This window comes from Hippopotamus amphibius, chromosome 13 (assembly GCF_030028045.1).
Source record: "Hippopotamus amphibius kiboko isolate mHipAmp2 chromosome 13, mHipAmp2.hap2, whole genome shotgun sequence".
In the NCBI taxonomy this organism is placed as follows: Eukaryota; Metazoa; Chordata; class Mammalia; order Artiodactyla; family Hippopotamidae; genus Hippopotamus; species Hippopotamus amphibius.
Genome location: NC_080198.1, coordinates 86,649,484 through 86,671,330, shown reverse-complemented (window position 1 = coordinate 86,671,330; position 21,847 = coordinate 86,649,484). Strand labels below are relative to the sequence as shown.

At 40.4% G+C, this 21,847-nt stretch overlaps 1 protein-coding gene across 4 annotated transcripts in view; it reads right to left on the bottom strand.

Annotated features, from left to right (window-relative positions):
- PAPSS1 (3'-phosphoadenosine 5'-phosphosulfate synthase 1) overlaps positions 1-21,847 on the bottom strand; it is a 99,006-nt gene that overhangs the window by 10,523 nt on the left and 66,636 nt on the right. For all 4 annotated transcript variants that reach the window (XM_057705969.1, XM_057705970.1, XM_057705971.1 and 1 more), the window contains 2 exons: positions 18,602-18,870; positions 4,183-4,412 (listed from right to left, as the gene is read on the bottom strand). In XM_057705969.1, the coding sequence (XP_057561952.1) occupies positions 4,183-4,412; positions 18,602-18,870 (499 nt within the window). The remainder of the gene's footprint in view (positions 1-4,182; positions 4,413-18,601; positions 18,871-21,847) is intronic.

Sequence of the window (21,847 nt, the reverse complement as noted above, 5' to 3'; positions counted from 1 at the left end):
TGTCTGTACCATTACAAAACGGGCCACATCAAATGAGGACACAGGGTTGGGACCAGCATTATTCCTGAAAGCAGAGTCAACTGCACAGTATCACAGGAAAAAGGATGAGTGCTCTCAGATTAGAAGTTATTGGGCTCAGTCAATTTTTAATTAGCACCTCTCAATAGAGGTGAACTGATAAAACAAATTAAAAATAGAGCCGACCCTCCATATCCACGGTTTCCACATCCAAGGATTCAACCAACCTCTGATTGAAAACACTCAGGGGTAAGGGGAGAATTCCAGAAAGTTCCAAAATATAAACTTGTAAAACCAGGAGCGGGATTTTTGGAAGCGTAAACAAAATCAACAAACCTCTAGCCAGGCTCACCAAGAGGAAAAGAGAGAGGACCCAAATAAACAATATAAGAAATGAAAGAGGGAAAATAACAACTGACACCACAAAAGTACAGAGAGCCAAAAAATAAAACTTGAGTTTATCATGGGCAGGCAACTATTTACAAGGCATTTACATTGTATTTACAACTATCTATGTAGCATTTATATTGCATTGGGTATTATAAGTATTCTAGAGGTAATTTAAAGTATACAGGAGGATGTGTGTAGGTTACATACAAATACCACACCATTGTACATAAGGGACTTGAGCATCTGAAGATTTTGGTATCTGCAGGGGAGTCCTGGCACAGATCTCCCCAGAGATCTGAGAGACAACTATTTGCTGAACATGAATTATAATTTATACTCAAATAGCAGGGGTACTAAATAAGCTGATGTAATTTGTACTAAATAAGCATCAATCCACAAAACACGAAGCACCTACTAACGTAAATAGATCCTGGAAAGAACGACAGATCTGGGGCTGGGAGGGGATCCACTCATCCACGGCTAGAGGTGAAGAAACACGGCCAGAGACGACCCAGGAATCTCAAGGCAGGCAGGAAGAACAGGGCTAGCACGCGTAACTTCCGATTCTACAGCCTCACACTGCCACTCTCAAGTTACAGAGTGTACCTGCAGGCCTGCCTCATTTACTGCACTTCACTTTATTGCGTCTTTCACAAATTGAAGGTCTGCGGCCACCCTGGGTTAAGCACGTCTGTTGGCGTCATTTTTCCGACAGCATTTGCTCACTTTGTGTCTCTGTGTCACATTTCTGTAATTCTCACAACATTTCAAACTTGTTCATTATTATATCTGGTGATCGATGACCCTGGATGGGACTACTGCAATTGTTTTGGAGCACCATAAACTATTCCCATAGAAGATGGGGAGCTTAATCAACAAACGTGTGTGTTGTGACTGCTCCGCCAACCACAGTTCCCCATCTCTCTCCCTCTCCCGGGCCTCCCTATTCCCTGAGACACAACAATATTGAAACTAGGTCAGTTAATAACCCTACAATGGCCTCTAAGTTTTCAAGTCAAAGGAAGAATTGCACGTGTCTCACTTTAAATCAAAAGCTAGAAATGATTAAGCTTATTAGTGAGAAAGACATGTTGAAAACCAAGACAGGCTGAAAGCTAGGCCCCTTGTGCCAAACAGCCAAGTTGTGAATGTTGAAAGGAAACGTTCCTGAAGTGAATTAAAAGTGCTACTCCAGTGGACATGTGAACGATAAGAAAGCAAAACAAGCCTCATTGAGATGGAGGAGGTTTTAGTTGTCTGCATACATGATCAAACCAGCTACACCTTTCCTTTAAGCCAAAGCCTAATCCAGAGCAGGGCTCTGACTCTCTTCAATTCTATGCAGGCCAACAGAGGTGAGAAAGTTTAAGAAGAAAAGTCTGAAGCCAGCAGAGGTTGCTGTTTGAGATTTGAGGGAAGAAGCTTGTCTCCGTAACATCAAAGTGCAGGGTGAAGCAGCAAGTGCTGATGTAGAAGCTGAAGCAAGTTATCCAGAAGGTCTAGCTCAGATCACTAATGAAGGTGCTACACTAAACAATAGATTGTCCATGTAGATGAACAGCCTTCTCCCGGAAGATGATGCCTTCTAGGACTTTTATCGCTAGAGAGGAGAAGTCAATGCCTGGCTTCAAAGCTTCAAAGGGCAGGCTCTCCTGTCCTTTGGCTTTCTAATGCAGCTGGTGACTTTACGTTTAAGCCAATGTTCTTTTACCATTCCAAAAATCCTAGTGTCTTTAAGAATTATGCTAAATCTATGCTGCCTCTGCTCTACAAATGGAACAACAAAGCCTGGATGACAGCATATCTGTTTACAACATGGCTTACCGAATATTTTAAGCCTACTGCTGAGAGCTACTGTTCAGAAAAAAAGATTCTTTTCAAAATATGACTGCTCATTGACAACACACTTGGTCATCCAAGAGCTCTGATGAAGATGTACAAGGAGATTAATGCTATTTTCATGCCTGCTAACCTAACACCCATTCTGTAGCCTGTGGATAAAGGACTAATTTCCACTTTCAAGTCTTCTTATTTAAGAAATACACTTCATAAGGCTATAGCTGCCATAGATAGTGACTCCTCTGATGTACATGGCCTGAGTCCATCGAGAACCTTTCAAAAATGGATTCGCCAGTCTAGATGCTATTAAAAATGTTTGTGATTCCTGGGAAGAGGTCAAAATACCAACATTCACTGGAGTTTGGAAGAAGCTGATTCCAACACTCACGGATGGCTTGAGGGGTTCAAGGCTTCAGTGGAGGAAATAATTTCAGATGTGGTGGGAATAGCAAGAGAACTAGAAGTAGAGCCTGAAGATGTGACTGAATGGCTGCAATCTCGCAACAAAACTTATACAGATGAAGAGTTGCTTTAACGAAAGAGCAAAGAAAGTGGTCGCCTGAGGTGGAATCGACTCCTGGTGAGACGTTGTAAAGATCTTCAAATGGCAGCGAAGAATTGAGAAGATCACATCAACTTCAGCTGATAAAGCAGCGGCAGGGTTTGGGAGGACTGACTCCCATTTTGAAAGAAGCTCTATTGTGATAAAAATGCTATTAAACAGCCCTGTGTACTACAGAGAGGTCATTTGTGAAAGGAAGAGTCAATCAATGCGACAACCTTCACTGTTGTTTTCACTTTAAGAAATTGCCACAGTCACCCCGACCTTCAGCAACCACCACCCTGATCAGTCAGCAGCCATGAACATCGAGGCAAGACCCTCCACCAGCAAACACATGACAACTCACTGAAGGCTCAGACGATAGTCAGTGTTTTTCAGCAATAAGTACTTTTTAATTAAGGTACGTAAATTGCTTTTTTAGAAATACTGCTGTTGTGTACTTAATATACTATAGTGTAAACATAACTTTTACATGTACCAGAAAACAAAAAAAATTGTGTGACTTGCTTTATTGAGGTACTCAGGTTTTTTGTTTTGTTTTGTTCTCATTTTGTTTTTTGAGATACTCGTTTTCATCACAGAGGTCTGGAACAGAACCCACAATATCTCTGAGGTATGCCTGTATTGATATTATCTATAAATAGCAATTAATAAAATTTTGTCAGTCAAAGGAAGACAGATGCACGCTCAATACAACCAGTAATCTGTACTAAAAGGTTGTTCATTTTTTGGTTCTTCTAAGAAAGAAGTTGAACTCTTAATGGTCAAGAGCATAGGCGCTGGGGTTCTGCCTGAGTTCAAGTGCTGAGCTGCCACTTGCTGGCTCTGTGACCTTATACAAGTTGTTTGAACTTTGTGTGCCTCCCCTTGCTACCAACCTACAAAGTGGGGATAATAACTGCACCTGCTTCACAGAATTATTATGGGGTATTAATTACAGGTATCAATTTAATACCTGTAAAGCAATTAGGACAGTGCCTGTCACACAATGATTGCATATATATTAAACTTTCTCTCATTACATAGATCCCCTGGGCTCATCAGCACAATCATCACTAAGTCCTTGGTACTAACTCCTACGTACTCCTATATGCTCAGTAATAAGGCAGACAGAAATGTCATTACTGCCCTTAAACACTTCACAACAAAATTCCTGAGATCATGAACCATGAAAACAGATTCAATTTTTTTTTCTACTTCTAACTTCTGAAATATTGAGAAATTCATTTCCTTGGCTTGCCTCCCTCTGAAATGGGTACAACAGAGCTTATCACTGGTAAGTTACTGTAAAGACGAGACAATACATTAAAGCCCTGGGAGCAGCTCAGAGCACAAGGTGTTTCACATATTCGTGCAGAGAATGTAAAACTTACTGCTCAGAGTCATAGTAGTCCATTCGCTTCTTTTTCTTGTTATAAGCTGCAACTCGAAAGGGAACTATTTCCAGGGTGATCAGGCCAGGGGCCATGGTCAGCACTTTGGCGCCATGAGTTGGCTCATAGAGATCCTTCCCTGTTTCTGGATGAGGCACGCCAGCAGGGTCTCGTCCAACAATATAAAAATTGGCTCCTGCCACCATCCGTGCTCTGCAATGCCACTGGACCTAGAACAAAAATGTTCATGTTAGATACTCATGATTTTATGACCAGCACTTAGAAGCACTAAGTGGCTAATAAATGTATATACTTCTTATACAATCAATATCAGCAGGAGATCTCAACAAATTAAAATGTTCATCCTGGGAAGCCAGAAACAAAACTGGCAATCCCTCCCCTTCCAAAAAACCTAAAAGTATATATGTGCACGGATATTTACGTATATGTATTTATATATTTGTTTCACTGGTAAGAGATATGTGAATGTACATCTGTGTCTACGTGTAGGATTTTACATAGCGACTAGATGTCATTTATATATAGTTCAAAATCTGTCTATTGGTTAGAAATCAGGCTAGTGGTTGATCTTTTGAGAGAGGCAGGGGCTTCTGGGATAATGATAATATTCTTTATTTTCCCCAGCAGCTTTATTGAGTATAACTGACAAATAAAACTGTTTACACTTAAAGCCTACAACACAATGATTTCATATACATACACACTGTGAAATACCACAATCAAGTTAATGAACACATCCAACATGGCACAGGTACCTTTCTGTGCCTATGGTGAGGGCACTTAAAATCTACTCTCTTAGCACATCTCAAGTATAAAATACAGTATTATCAACCACAGACACCATGCTGTACAACAGATCCTCAGAACTTATTCATCTTGTAACTGAAAGTTTGAATCCTTTGATCAACTTTGGAAATAAAAGCTTGCACCTAATCCAGTGGGATGCTAGTTCTAGGAGTCCCTGGATAATGTTGTTTCTTGACCCAGGATCCAATCCAGGTGCTGGAAATCAGCGTACGCTCACTGTAAGAGTTCACCGAGCTGTGTGCACGCTGTGATGTATGCACTTTTCTCTATGTTATACTTTAACAGGTTTAAAAAAAATTGGATGAAAATGATTTAAATTATATGACTATTTACATAAACTGATACAAAGAAAATCCTGTTAGCTAAGTGACTGCTACCTAAGACACTAGGTAAGAATTAAACAAGGTGTTGGTTGTGACTAAACCGCCAGGCTGCACTCAAAGCTAGCTCTGTAGCATATACTTTCACATTAAGACCTATTGTTTAAAAACAAAAATTAGTTGGTCTAACACCTAGAACTACAGGACTTTAGAAGTTAAAGTAACTGTAAGAGATCATCATTCTCATTAAAATTTAAAGGAAGTAAATCCTCAAAGGTTAAGTGACTTGGCCAATACAGTGTAGGACAAACCCAGGTCTACAAACTTGGTCTTAGCTTCCTTTCAGTGTATGGCTTCATTATTTAGTGATTTACAAAACCATCTCAGTTCTATGTGAAAAGAGATATAAGTGATGACAACTACACATCACTTTCATTTTATATCTCTTGATAGTTTCTCTTATACCAGGTACTTTATTTTTATCAACATAGTTCAGAAAGTGCAAGAGCATGAGGGCAATCTCATACCCTACACTTGAATTGGTCACCCTGAAGAGTTTCAACTTTTTTAGTTGTTTCTGCTGATGTTTACCTCTATCAGTATGTGTATACTGCTGTATCTTGACTGTTTAATTTTATAAATTCTATACTGCCATCCTCACTATCTGTGGATGCTCAAATCCCATGGTCAGCCCTCTGCATCCAAGGTTCTGCACCCATGGATTCAATCAACCACAAACCATATAGTACTGTAGGTATTTACTGAAAAAAACCTGCATGTAAGTGGACCCGCACAGTTCAAATTTGTGTTGTTCAAGGGTCAACTGTAACATAGCCATTATTTCCACATTACTTATACTTCCTACTGTAAAAGAAGATATTTGGTTCTTACTCCACTACCCTCATCCCCTATCCCATTTACCCAATAAATACAGTGATATCAAAACTTTGGTGAAATAAACATTCATCTATTACAACAGCATTTATCACACAGAATTTTTAAGAAAATTAACATGAAACGTGAGGACTTACACTAGTGCCAAGTATAGAGTAAGTACACAATAAATGCTAGCTGCTACCATCTTTATTTTATTCCTCTCCTTGTACAACTGTTTGTTTTTCCCAGAGTTAATAACTGCCTTGATGTTTTTCCACTTGCTTAGTTTTCCATATACTGGTATTTCTATGTACCTTGTATTATCCTTCTTCCTGAACATAGTTTAGTACAATTCTTAGTCTCCCTTGCAGTGTGGCCATATGGCTGAGTTCTGGCCAAAGGAATGAGAGCCAAAGTGACGTGTGCCACTTCCAAACATGGACCATTAAAAAGCCTCCTGAGCACTATCCTAGGTTGTTTTCCCCATAAGCCAACTAAATAGAAAGGACCCCAAGGTCCTATAATTACCTCTTTTCCTGCTACAGTGTTACTTCGGCTTGCACTGAGCTACAGCAGTTCTGCATGAATAAGATGGCAAAGCGTGATGCTAGACCTTTGTTCCCCACACACACCACCTTTTCCTCCACCTACCCCAGATCCAGCTCGTAGTGAAACTTCTGCTCATTCCCCTCTGCCCCTTCATAGTAGATACACAGAAGACCTTTGCTAGTTAACACTCAGTATTTTTATCAAGGAGTCAGTCAGACTCAAGTCATCAACTAACTACTCTGCAACTCCACTTAAATGGAAAATCTTTTCTGCCTCATGAAAAATAGCTACTGCTTACAGAGTTAAATTAAAAGAGCAGTATAAGTTTTCTGAATTTAAGTGAACTTACTTTTCTCATTAAATATTTATGTCTAGATCCTTAAATCATTCAAGTGCCAAATGGTCAATAAACTAGGATTATTTTTCAAAAGCACACTGGTGACAGGGGCCAGCTCTAATTTTGTCTTGTAAAATTGCCAGAAAATTAAATTGCCTCTCTGACTTCTTCTAGAAGTTATACGAGTACATTAAATGTAAACAAAACAAACATGGAGTCAGCATCATCCTGCAGGTGACCTGAATGATTTCAATATATATTTTAATGAACGGTTCCCTTATGAGAATACTTTTTAAATTTTAACAGCCATGAGTAAGCAAATCATACATAACTCTTCCAAGAACGCCTAGTGTACGTCAACTTACAACCTACTGAACAGGTAATATGTTTTAACACAGATAATGCAAGTCAGCCCACAGCCATTGGTATCTGGTTAAGAATAGAGACTTTAGAGTCAGGCGGTCCTAGATTTGAATCCTAGCTTTGCCACTTACTGATGGAACGCCCTTAGGCGATTTCCTTATATAAACCCCAGTTTCCTAATTCATAAAAATGAGAACGATAATACTTAATGCATAAGATTATTGGAAGTTTTGAAAATACTCAGGATACCATCTGGCCCTCAATAAAGGGAAGTCACAAATATTGCTGCTATTATTATTATTATATAAGGTACTTCCTGACAAGCACAGGTGAATTAATTGCTTCCTAACCAGTGTTTCTAAAGAAAATTCATTCATTCTCTAAAGATGACATGCTGCCCAGAAGATGGTGCTAAAAATCAGTAAGAGCTGTCTGTCTACCCAGCAGACAGAGGTCAAGTTGTATTCTTTGTCTTTTCATGCCCAGTGGCTAGCAGGACTATCAGGAAACTGAATGCATACTGAGGAAGGAATACAAGACGATACCTAAAAATTTTCTATAAACCCCTCTAAGAATCTGTAAATGGCCAACCTAACAACAAATGACTTATTTTTGGCTTTACTTGCATCTATGTAGCAAATAACAAATATCCTTGTCATTTCTTTCTGATTATAAAAGTAATTTAATTCACAGGTGGCAGACATTGCTAGTTGCCTCCACAACAACTGATATCTCTTTGCCCTGATCTCCCTATTCCTTGATGACAGGAACCTCACCCAAAAGGATGAAAATGCCAGGTCCTTGCTTTCCCAGCCTTCCTTGACATCCGGCCGTACAGTGTAGGCATCTGAGCAAATAATAGAATCTCTTGGGAAGTCTGCTGGAGGGTTTCTGAAAAACTTTTCCTCTCTAATAAAATTCTCCACTTTTGGACTTCCCTGGTGGCACAGTGGTTAAGAATCCACCAGCCAATGCAGGGGACACAGGTTCGATCCCTGGTCCAGAGAGATCCCATATGTCACAGAGCAACTAAGCCCATACACCACTACTACAGAGCCTGCACTCTAGAGCCCACAAGCCACAACTGCTGAGCCCATGTGCCACAATTCCTGAAGCCCACACGCCTAGAGCCCGTGCCCTGCAACAAGAGAAGCCGCCACACTGAGAAGCCCACGCACCGCCACAAAGAGAAGCCCCCGCTAGCCACAGCTAGAGAAAGCCTGCATGCAGCGACGAAGACCAAACAACAAAATAAGTAAAATAAAATAAAATATTAGAAATATCTTTAAAAAATAAAAATAATGCTTGAAGTAGAGAACGGACTTGAAGACACAGGGTTGGGCGGGGTGGGGGGAGGAGCAAAGGGGAAGCTGGGACGAAATGAGAGAGCAGCACTGCCATATATACACTACCAAATGTAAAATAGATAGCTAGTGGGAAATTGCTGCATAACATAGGGAGATAAACTCGATGGGTGATGCCTTAGAGGGCCGGGACGGGGAGGGTGGGAGGGAGTCGCGGGAGGGAGGGGATATGGGGATATATGTATAAATACAGCTGATTCACCTTGGTGTACCTCATAAGCTGGTACAAGAGTGTAAATCAATTATATTCCAATAAAGAGCTTAAAAAATAAAAATAAAATAAAACTTAATGCTTAAAAAAATAAAATAAAATTCTCAACTTTCATTTACCTGAAATGTCTTGTCTTTACCTTTATTTTTGATTGAATATAGAATTCTAGATTAACAGAATTGTTCTTACTTTTCTGTTTTTTTTCTCTCTTAAAAATGTTACTCCATAGCTTCTAGTTCATAATGCTCTTGAGAAGTCAGCAATCATTCCTATTATGTCCCTATCGTTCCCCTCTCCCTCTCCCCCTCCCCATCCCTCTGCTTTTAAGGTTCCTCTCTTTATTATAAATTTTCAGCAGATTGACTACTATGTGCCTAATTGTGGTTTTCTTTGAATTTATCCTTTCTTATATTTACTGGACTTCTTGAATTTGTAGGCTGATGCTTTTCACCAATTTTGGAAAACTTTCAACCACTATTCGTTTCAAAAACTTTTTCTGCCACATCCTCTCTCCCTTCCTCCCTCTCTCTCTCTCTCTCCCCTTTCAGAACTCCAATTATACATGTCAGATGGCTTGACATTCTCCACAAGTTACTGAGGATTTGCTCGTTTTGTCACATTTATTTTTTTTGCAAATAATTTCTATTGCGTTTTCAAAAACTCAGTGACCTTTTTTCTTCTGCCAACTCTATTCTGCTTTTAAGTTCATCCAATAAATGTTTCCATTTCAGATACTATACTTTTTTAGTACTTGAATTTCCATTTAATTTTTTTATAGTTTCCACTTTTCTGAGATTCCCCATTCATAAGACAATATTTTTCTTTAAGAAGCTTTAATGTTCTCATTTGCTAATTTCAACATCAGCATCATCTCAAGGTATGCTTCTAGTGACAGTTTTATTCTGGATTATAAATCACACTTTCCTGCTTATTTGCAATAATGTGTTGCTGTATGCTGGACTCATGAATGATTTGTTTTAAGGAGTCTGAATAGTTCTGTTTTCCTTTAGAATCTCAAGAGCTTAATTCGAGCAGACAGGTAATTTACTGGCAACTCTCCTTATCTTCCTGAGGCTCAGTTTTAAGCCTTGCTGGGAGGTCCAGTCTAGCTTTTTGGGCCAATTATCAACCCACTGCCTTTCAACTCCAAATTCACCCTCAGTATTTGCTCTGGGATAACGGATTGAAAATAAGCATTTCTCCTTCACAGTGAGCACAATGTTCAGTTTTATCAGTAGAGGGCATTAGAGGGACATTGTAGAAGGAAGGGTGTGTAGCGGAACACGAGTATGGGGATAACTGGTGGCACTCTGGTGCATCCAAGGTGCACAATCCTTCAACAACTTCAAAGCCCTAGCCTGAGTCCAGTGACCACCTCGCTGCAGCCCTCCCAATGCAAGCACCAGGGCACTCCAAGCTTCCCACCAGCTCCCTGACTCCCTCCCCTGCTTTCTCACTCGTCATCCTGTGCTCATCTGTGCCTCAGAGGGTTGTTTCCTGCATTAATCCCAATATGGGTATCATACTGTGCACCGATCTGGCAGCAAGCCTGCTCCCAACACCCTGGCCCCAGCTGAGCACCAGTGTGTCAGCCTCAGACAGCCTGTTGAACCAGAGGGTTGCTCCCTGCTGTCTGGCATCTGTGAGACAGTGTGGTCCAGGCAATCCCCGGAACTGCACCATCCAGTGGGATGAAACCACACCTTTTCCAATGAGGTCTGAAGCCCAGCCTTGGGGAGAGGATCCCTTTTCCAAGTCTATCCTTCCTTTGGTAATCTCCCTCAGCCCCAGGGTACCCTTTAGAGTTCACACTGCATTTTAAGGGTCGAAAGGGAGTTTAGCTTGTGGCATGCAAATCCTTCATTCTGCACATCAGAAATCTGAGGTCTGATACACAAAATACAGACTTTCCCAAAGATTTCCTTTATCTTCATGGATAAACCTCAGCTGTCTCAGGGTTCAAATTAACACAACTCAAATGTAAGAGAGGTATTTCTTCAGAACCATTGGCAACCAAACTAGTTTTATTCTTGTAAATTACCTTGCCCTGGCTGACGCCAGGCCTCCGGCAGGTGTGACAGAGATCATGGGACAGAGAACAAATCCAGTTCCTCCTTCCCCTTCCTGCTTCCCAAATCCAGGGGACCCCAAAATTTGCTTTTGATGAAAGTCAAAAGTCCTTGATTCCCTTCTATCTCTCCACCCCTTCACTGATAATTATTTTAAGGAACCAAAGAAAAGCAACCATGGTGGTATGCCACTGGAAAACATTTCATGAGATCCTTCACAGGGGTGAGAGAAGAAAAAAATAGGTACCAGTTATTGAGTTCTTCCTAATATAAAAACAGTGTTTTAGAAATAGCTCATATAATGTTTAGAGCAAATTAATTTGTTTTACAAATAAGAAAACTTTCAATAACATGTTCGAAGCTGCAAAATGAACAACTAAGAGATGGAATATTTGAACTGAGTCTCTCTGACCCCAAAGTCCACTCATAACCTATTCTCATTGAGCGACTTACACTGCATCAGGCCCTGCAAGACAGGATATCAGATCAGGAGAGAAGATACAAGTTAGTACTACATTTGGAGAAGAAACAGCATAGATTACAATTGCAGAAAAAAGTGAAAAGCCAAACTAAAAGTCAGCATCTGAACTTGATGCTGCTTGAGTAAAAAATAGGCAAAAACAGATTCTGAGATGGAAATCTATAGGAAAGACAGGAGAAAAGTACCACCCCCCATGAAAAGCACCCTAAAAACACCCGTAAAATCAAATGTTTCTGAATTAAATCAGTAATTTCAGTTCTCAAGACACATATAAGCTAAAAGTATACAAAAAGACTATAGGAATCCTCAAAATTATTTTTAAAATAAATCAACAGACATTAAATGTTTTTGTGATAAAGATCCACAATTGCTTACCCCAAAATCTAAGGTTCAACTTTTTTTCCAGCTTTATTGAGATAAAACTGACAGACGACATTATGTAAGTTTAAAGCACACAACATGGTGACCTGATACAGGTACATACTAACCAAATGGTTACCATAAGAAGATTACTTAACATGTCCATCTGAAATCCAAAATCCCAGCTTTTTAACTAATTTAGCAAAACCTCATCAAAACTGACATGAAGTTATCTATGGCCTTTGTTTATCCCAACTAATGTGAAAAATCATTCACTTTGCTACAGAAATATTAATATGCGTTATGTCCTAGATCCATCAGAAGAATTAAGTAATACATGACCCCAAATATTTTGGATAAGAGATTGTGAATTTGTGTTACACTATTCCAGAAACATCAATAAAATAAATGAGTGGAAGACAAAATTATCAAAGACCTCAGAGTCAAAAATTACAATTAAAACTTGAGAGTTTATGGCTCCTATAACAAGGCTCAGATCCTAAAATTGTCCCTTTACGTTGTTAAAGCTCTTGGAAGTGTTTATGGAGAGGAACAAGGTTTATACCCTAACAGACCTCCTATTTACTACTCCAAATACTGGCGTAAAGCATGAACTAATTAAATGACTATACTGGCATCATGTGGCAATATGTCCCTACTGTCCCTGTTTAAGGGCATCTGCTCACTTAAATAGAATCAGTTGCTATTAAGGAGTCATTTACCAACCACATGGATAACTTTCATGGCAAAGAAAAATTCCAGCTTCTAACAATGCGTCTTCTCCAAAATTCAATTGGTAATTTTGATTCAAATGCCTTAAGCCCAAGATAGAATCTATTATTTGTACATATCTACATTCCAAGATACATCTTACTTTCAGCACTTTCACGTAACACGTGTCCCTTTACAGAAATGGATTTAGCATTTAGTGAGATGGGACAATTTTCTACATAGTAGATTAATGCCTCAAAAAAAAAAAAGTACATATATGACACATTTTTAGCATTAGAAAAGTAGCTCTCCCACCACATGCTGCCCTGCTCCCCATTGACCCAATTCCTAAAATGGAATTTAGGAATCAAGCCATTAAATCTTTACAGACTGGAAAATGAGGGACATCCTGTTGATAACCAAATAGGCTAGCAGCTGCTCATTGTTCTGAGAAGCCTTTGTGCTGGGGGACAAATCTGGTACCAATGTCTTCTAAATGACCTACAGAAAATGATTAAAGGAAGAGTCACTGTTTTTATTTTATTATTATTAGTTGGCAAATGAGCGTTACTGGCAGACTTTTTCCTGATGTCACTGGAAAAGCTACAAAAATGAGTGTTGTGTTTTGTTTTGTTTTTTAACTATAAAAAAAATTCTTCACTTGAGGCTGTGAATAAGCCAAATAAGTCAAGCACAAAAGTGAGGCACTTGAGAAAAAGAAATGGATAGTTTTCAAAAGCCACTCACCTAACAGTTTAAATCCTGCCAGGTCATAAACATTAATATATTTCATGGTTTAAAATATGAAGATGTTTATCAGATTTTCTAAAGTTTGTTCTGTAAAAGTTCAGAAGTTACAAATGGCCTCTGCTCGGGCACCAGATGTGGTGCTCCCTGACGAGAGCCACGCCTCTTAGCATGTAACTGACTCTCCAAGCAGATCTACAGGCAGAAACTACTCTAACATGCCTATAGCCTTCTAGGAAACCTGGGAGCTCTGTGCAGGCACAGGGGACCCTTAACCTCTTCGCCTTCCCACCAACTGTCAAGGCCCCTTCCAGGCCTCCAGGCAGCAAAGAGCCTGGTGAAAAGAACACACAGGTCTTAGAGTCAGAAAGGCCTGAGTTTCAGTTCCAGCTCCGTGCTGCTTGTAAGATCTGACCAAGGCTCTCTCCTTGACCTAACTCAGGTTAGGTTCCTCCAAGCCCTCTATGCCTTGACCTTCAGTGTCCATCGTGCAGAGCCTGTACCACCCAGCTATAGCAAAAACCTTGCCAAGTCAGTCTAGAACCCCTCCATCCTCAATATCTGATCAAATTCTTCATCCCCACCACCCCGCAAGTGATATTTGATCAGGCTGTCCTGCCCTCAGCAAGGATCCTGCTAGGTCTGTTTAACCAGAATCAGCCCATGCCTGTTGTTTCTGATGTTTCTTCTTAGTAATTTTCCATCCACTGACTCCCACTCTGCTCCTTGGCTATAAATCCCCACCTGACCATGATGTATTCAACTGAGCCCAGTTCTCTGCTGAGGTCTCTTTTCCCCTGTTGCAATAGTTCCTGAATAAAAATCTGTTTTTACTGTTTTAACTACTATCCTGCTCTGGTTTTCTTGGACAGACCATAGTTATGTTACTTGGTCTCTCTCAACTTCAGTAACCCCGGCTGTAAAATAGAAATAAAACCCGCCTCACTGAGCTGTTGTGGGGATGAGGTTATATAACGTGTGCAGAGAATCTGTTCTGTGTGTGACAGACACCTACACAGGCATTCCAGAAATGATTATTTTCATTTGTCTTTATATTATTTATTTTCATATGTTATCGAACACCAAAGGACATCCCTAATTAGAAGATGCATGCTCGGACATGGAGTCTGTTAGGAAGCAGGTCACCCCAGGCTCTCTGCCATAATCAAAATTCTAGAACTTCGCAAAGATTGACAAGCAGCCTTGAGATGTAGGCAGCTCCCTTGAGGTAGGGACAGAATCCTAGGGATGGTAAAGAATGTGCATCAACACAGCTTGTTATTGTTTTTTAAGGTAGTTGGTACTAATTACCAGGTACTGTCACAAGCTAGGCAATGTGTTACGTGATCCACATTTACCCCATTCATTCCTCGCAACAACAAAAACACAGGCAGATGTTACCACTACCACGAGGCAGGTGTCATAAGAATACAAAGAGTGAGCATACAGATGAAACAAAGACCACAACCCACAACTCTAGGCTGTGATAAACAAAAAATGTTTGAAAGGTCCTGTACTAGTGATTCCACCTCTAATGAGTGTCAGCCAAGGACATCCTAATTTACTGTTTTGGAACTCCTACAGGATATTTTAAGAATTTATTTCCAGTCTGTTTTCCAAAAATCTGTGGCCATATATTTTAATATTCTATGATAAGATAAAAAAAAAAAAACATTCTGTGGCAGTTATAGTACCTGGCTCTGGAGCCAGATTATCTCGGCACCACCGTGTGATCTTGAACAGGTTATTTAACCCCTCTACCTCAGTTTCCTCATCTCTGAATTGCGAATAATAATAATAGGACCTATTCTCTTGGTGTCATTCTAAGGATGAAGTTAGCTAATACCTATAAAGCACCTGGGACACTGCCTGGCAAATACAGTAAGAGCTCAATAAAAACAGGCTAGTTTTATATTCTCAATCATGGTATATAAGTACAACTCACTTCTCCATTTTCTCTTCAGTGAAACAGGTTCAATGAAAAAAAATTTGAGGTTGGTTAAGAAATAGTAAAAGTATTACAGAATGCTTGGTTAAATAGGGCTAGAGGACCAAAATGGCTAAAATGAAAAGGGTAATCAAGTTTAGATGAAGAAATACACTGCTGACAAGAATATAAAATGGTACAACCACATTGGAAAATTGATTGGCAACATCTACTAAAGGTGAACAAACGCATACTCCTAGAATATCCAGAATTCCTAGGTATACAACCAACAGAAATGTCCACGAAAAGTCATGCACTAAAATCTTCATACCAGCACTATTCTTAATAGCAAACAACTGGAAACTGCTCAAACGCCCATCAAGGTACGGTCACATGATGGGGCACTCCACAGTACTGAGAGTAACCAACTACAACTAACTACACACAACAGTAAAGGTGAGTTTCACCAACATAAGGTAAAGCGAAAGAGGCCGGACACCAAAGAGTATACACTGTATAATTTGTTATTAAAAGCACTAGGACAGGCTGGACGGCATGCTGTGATGCAATGCCCAGGTCCCCCCAAGAAGGAAGGATTATTCCCCCAGCTTCAGAAGCACTGCCAGCACACACTCAGCAGCTGTCAGCCCTCTTTAGAAACTACCTCTGTGGAAAAAAGCAGCAGCTCCCAAAGACATGCCCCCTCCCCGGCAGCCAATCACCAGTCAACACAGAGGTATAAATGACTATTTCTTGTCTAACTCGGAACATCTTTGAAAGGCCTTTCCAGAACTCCACAGGGGGTCAACTGAGGCTTCCACTAAGACTGAACGGCAGCTCAACTTCTCCCCCTGCCCAATCCTGCTCCCTTCCTATCTCTTTCCTCCCCACACATGTTGATCCCAAGAGCCATCCCTAATACATTTCCTGAATACTAATGTCTCACTTGTAGAGTCTGCTCCGCAGAGCATCCAACCTTCAACACAAACAAATTGCATCTATGATGTGAGAACTGAGGACAGTGATGACTACCATGGGGAGAGCAGGAAGGAGGTCATCGAGGGTGCTGGTAACAGTCTTTTTCCGTATCTGGGCGCTGGCTGTATGACTGTTCAAATGGGAAAAATTCATTTAATTGTATACTTATGAAATGTGCACTTCCTCCTATGTATATTACACTTCAATAGGAAGTTAAAAGAAAATAAGAAAATGATGAGAATGGGACCTTAAAGAATGTTTAGTCGCACCTCCTTGTGCATCCCTTAAGTAACCCTTTTCTGTGCACTTAAACATAGCTCAGAGAAGTCTAGCCTGAGATTACAGACCAGCTGGTGACAAACCAGGCCAAGAAAAGGCCTAAGCCTCAACAGCAGCCTGTGTTGTTTCGAGCAGACCATGCTCCTGTGGGCAGCAACAGGAGGCAAACCTGAGGCCAGGGAAGGGCCTGCTGTGGCCTGCTCACCTCGTCAGCTTTGCCTGGCAAGGAGAGAGACTCTGCAGTACGCCAAATGCAAGCCCCCCAAAGGCACCTTTAGGTACCTTCACCTTTGAATCTTCCTTGAGAAACACACCTGGCTCTGAAATCAGAAGACTTTTAAAAATCTTCCTAATGTAGACAAAACAGTACGCTTGACCCTTTGTGCTGTTCTCTCAAGAAAGGCCTTTCTCTTTTACCATAGCTGGCTGTTTTTATTATTTATCTATCCCTTCACTGCCACCTTCTCAAGCAGTTTTTAGTTTATTTAGGTAATAAAATGCCACAACTTCGCCTTTTAGATAGGGAATAAGAAACACAACTAGGACAAAATATGTCCTCAATAGGGAAGATAAATTCCTTCATTGTCCTCGCTGGCTTTTAATGAGGTTTTTGATAAACTCATTCCTAACCCCAAATTTACGTGCATCATTTCCACACTGAAAACCATTCATCCTATAATTCTGGAGAACTTCAGTCCAAATGAGTCCCTTAAAATGAGGATGAAGACAGCACCAAAAAAGAAGTTGAGAAACTACTGGCACAAAATTGTTACTTTATTTCCAAAATAATTTAGTTCCTCTTCCAGATGGAAGAACTGAAGACCATGGTGGTCTCTGGGAAACTAACAGGGCTTTCGGTGCCCGATTCTTACAAACATTTTACACCAACAAAGAGGGGAGAATATGAGTTTTACCTTACGTGGAAGTGCCAGTGCATTATTTAGGCTGCATCCAAGAGAAGAGTCGAATATATTACAATCTTTCAGCTTGTTGTTGGTGTGGTTTTCTGTCACTATTTCTTAAAGGGTGTACAACCCCACAACTAAGCTCCAATAAAAATTTTTAGGCTTGATCCCAAAGAATAGCCAAACATGCTTGCATTTCCTTTTAAACTATTTTTTTAAAGGAAGACGTCACAGGGTATATCCAACTGATTTTTTAAATTTTTCTGAAAGGTTTGCCTCCCAGATAAATCTAAGTAAATTCATCTCCCTTCAAGGCGGAGATGGAAAAGAACGCAGCCATAACTTGCATTCCATTCTTTATCTTAAACACGCAACAAGCCACTGGCTAGAAATTTCCCACACACTGCTTTTTAGGTCATTCATTTATTCAAACAAATATTTTTTGAAAGCCAGCTCTACCCTGAAGCAGAAACCTAATTAGGTCCTCTTCCTCATACGCGGTTATAAAAAAGATCTCAAAACCTCCCTTTTGACCACCTTTTGAACTCCAGAACTCTCCTCCACCCATATCAAGAAGCAATTTTACTTCCTAACTCTACTAGTCCTTCAATAAAGAACAGATGAAGAATGCCTTGTGTATGTTTTTTTTTTTTTTTTAAGATATCATGCTTTTCTTCCCACTGAAATACCAGAAGCAAAAATCAGACCAAATCTGTCCCCTGGGAAGAGTAATTCTGGACTTTGTTAAAGGGATAAGATGGGCGTTATCAGATCTGTATAACTTGGCCAGACAAAAGCCTGTGTCACACCTTCCCAAGCTTGCCCAGCCCTCTGTCTGCAAGGAACTTTTCCTCTTTCACAACTGGGACTAAGAACCACAATAAGAGCAAGAGAACCCCTCCCTGCCTTCCCATTCCTAAGGAGGCTGCCTCTTGGAGGCCACCTTTAGAGAACATCCTCAACAGAGCAGGTGAGTACTCCAGGCATGCCTCATGTTTAGAATAGATCTACAGATCAGAGAAAAAAATCAAAAGATAGGTCTGTTGTTCACACTTGCTGTGTTAGTAAGAATGGTTTCAACACTGGTACTGTGAAAATCTTAAAAGCCGTGTACCTCAGTTGGTCCAGCATACATCATGGGAGATGGGAAGATGGCCACCACTGTGGTTTCAGGATTCAGGACTCCTTCCTCCAGCACTGCAGCATGCTGCTTCATACGCCACATCAGAGGGACATCATCATCCTTTGTCCAGCCACCAAGAGGGTGAAGGAGAAGGACCGGGCGCCGGTAGCCCCGCTCTAGAAGTTGCTTATGGGTATCCTGCATTAACAGAGCATGGCCGTTGTGCACCGGGTTGCGTAATTGAAATGCAAAGACCGCATCTGAAAGAGAATTTCCAGAGTTAAGAATAGTACTTTTCTAACAGATTACCTTCCAAAGGGTAAGCAATTCTTCTTGAAGCTTGATGCTTAGGATTCAGCAAACGTGCACGCTCAGAATCAGAAATGGTGAAAACACATATTGCTTTGACCATTTACTCCAAGGCAACATGATACAGTAATTATTACTTTACAAATCTTACAAGCCTGTGGATGTGTCACATAATAGTGACGATTTATAATAATTACTTTCTGAATTCACGGGCAACCTGAGAATGATAATCAAACTTTCTGGCCCTAACATCCGAGTTCAACTGCTTGCAATGGATATAAATTCTTGGTCTATGCCTTAATTACTCATCAGGTCAATCCCACCAGTGGATCTAAGATACTCTTTTATTAAAGGAAGACAGAAAGAGAAATGCAGAGTTTAAAAAATTTACTTACTATCCAAATAAGCTCATTTATACTGATTACTTTGCTTGACTGGAACCCATTGTTCTGTGATGCCAGGTCTAGATTCCGGATTATAGTTTAGCAACAACAATATTCCTTACAAGGGCCACTGCTATCACTCAAACCTTGAAAACTGCTGGATTAATTAAACTGGTTAACTATGTATCTTCTGCTTACAACCCTGGCTTCGCTCCTACATGGGACCCTCACTACCAGGAGCCCTTTCTTAGAAGGCATGGCTCCTTGGAGTCACTGAGTAATTTCACGGAACAGAGTAACAACCCAGTTAGAGGAACGCTGTGGTTGATGCCCTCACAATACCTGGTACATCATCACACCACGCTGATCCAATCCTGACTCAGAGAGGAACATCTTCCCCTTCCCTAATAATTTTAAGCCGAATAGTACAACATCCCCAATCTATTCTCAATTCTGACCCTCTTCTATCACCGTGACAAAAGGCACAGAGAGAAAACTATGGCACCCTACTTGACCAGGAGAATTTCGAGGACACATCCCATGATATTCCAAGATTTAGAGCACTGTCACGATGCTTTGAAGTTCTCAAGTTAGCTTTTATACGTGAACAAGGCTGGTTTTCACCAAAGAAATAACTGATATGACATAAGGTACAAAAAAGAAGTCTTGATACATATATGTGAGTATTTACAATCATTCTGCTTTAAGGAAATGGGAGGAAGGGTACGGACCTGAAACTTTTTCTATCCTTCTGAAATCACTTCAAATTTTGGATATAGTATATGCATATCAAAAGATTTCAAAACATCCCTTTTAGCCATTAAGTAGAATTCCAGAACTCCCCTTCCCCAAGACCAAGAAGGAATTTTACTTCCTGACCCTATTATACTCCAGTCCTTCCCAAAAAAAAAGAGCAGACGAAGAATGTCTCCTGAACATGAGCACTGACAACTGCTCCACTCAGGGGACCACTGCCGGCATTGAACCTGCACTCTGATTCTCAGCTACATCTCATCAGCAAGTTTAGTTCTCTCCCCTCTCCTCCCTTACCTGCGTACTGCCCGTTCTTAGTAAACAGCCTTGAAGTATGACAGAGACACTTACTAAGTACTAATAAATCCTCCTCCTGGGCCGATCTGAGTTACCGCACTGATGGGGAGGTTGCAGGCGAGTGGCTCCAGGCTTGCACCACAGGGAGGAAAGAGAGTAAGAGGACTCTGGCCCAGCACAAGCCTGGAGCACCTGGGCCAAGGAGATGCCTGAGTGCTTGGGGCCAATAGGGCCAGGGCTGAAAAGACAGCTCGTTTGCCTGGGAGACTGCATATACACAGGGTGGTAGATATATTGAGTATAATGGGAGCCAGGATTCTCACTGTAGGAGACAAAAGGCAAAAATACCAAAAAGAAGGCTAGAAAAGACCATGTGGTATTGGATTAGGGTTGAAAGCAGCAGGGTGACCTCATGGTTTTCAGCTATATAGACAGATACATACAGGAACAGATATAAACGTGTGTGAGTGTATGCACTTACGCACATTTCTTGGTTCTGTCCACTGTAAGGTTCTACAAACAATGATTACTCAGTGGCAATGAGCGATACTAAAGCCCAAATTTTGCATTCTAAATGCTACATCCCACTTAAATAAACCAGGGCTCCTTGGCAAAATGGCCAATTCTAAGGCTAGGGTACGGAAAGTACAACATGAGCTGGAACATCTCTTGTGTCATGAGGAAAGGAAGTATTCAGAGAACAATGACGACTTGTCAAAAGGATACAGCAACCAGTCTGGCACAACCCCAAAGGCCAACCTAGGACAATCTAAACATCAAAGTAATATATTAATGGATTTTAAAACGCTGACTAAAATAGGAATCTGTGAATTCAGAAGGAATAAAATAAATGAAAACATCAGTGGGGGAGAAGTGGAAACTCTAACTTATAGTAGAAGGTCAACTAATAAATGTAGATGGAATGACGGAATTAGAAAAATCACCAATTGGCAGTATTTGGAGTGTGCTAAATCTAGCAGATAAAAGTTTGATGACAATGGGGTATTTACGGAGTCTCAAAATCTCTCCCCCAAAATACGTTAGTATGTACAAAAGAATTTGTTAACATTACAGCAGAAAAACCTTGTAAACACAATCTTAAATGATAAAAGTTAACTTTAAAAAAGTTAACCTTTGTAATAAGACAATTCAAAATTGTGAGCCACCAAATATGATACACCAAGAATTCAGCACCGCTTCGTGTAGGATTCCTGACAAAAATGTGTACTGGAACCGAATCATGAGGAAACAGCAGATAAACCCTAACTAAGAGACAGTCAAGAAAGTAAATGACATGTACTCTTCAAAAATTCCAAGGTTGTGAATATACAACGACTGACTGTTTCGAATGAAGTAGACTAAAGAGACATGACTGACATCCTGAACCAGAAAGAAAGGTGGCAAAGAGAAGACTTTAGCTGTCGCTGTTGGTTTTGTGATAAAGGACATTATTGGGACAATAGCATGATGTGAGTGAAGTACACAGGTTAGATAG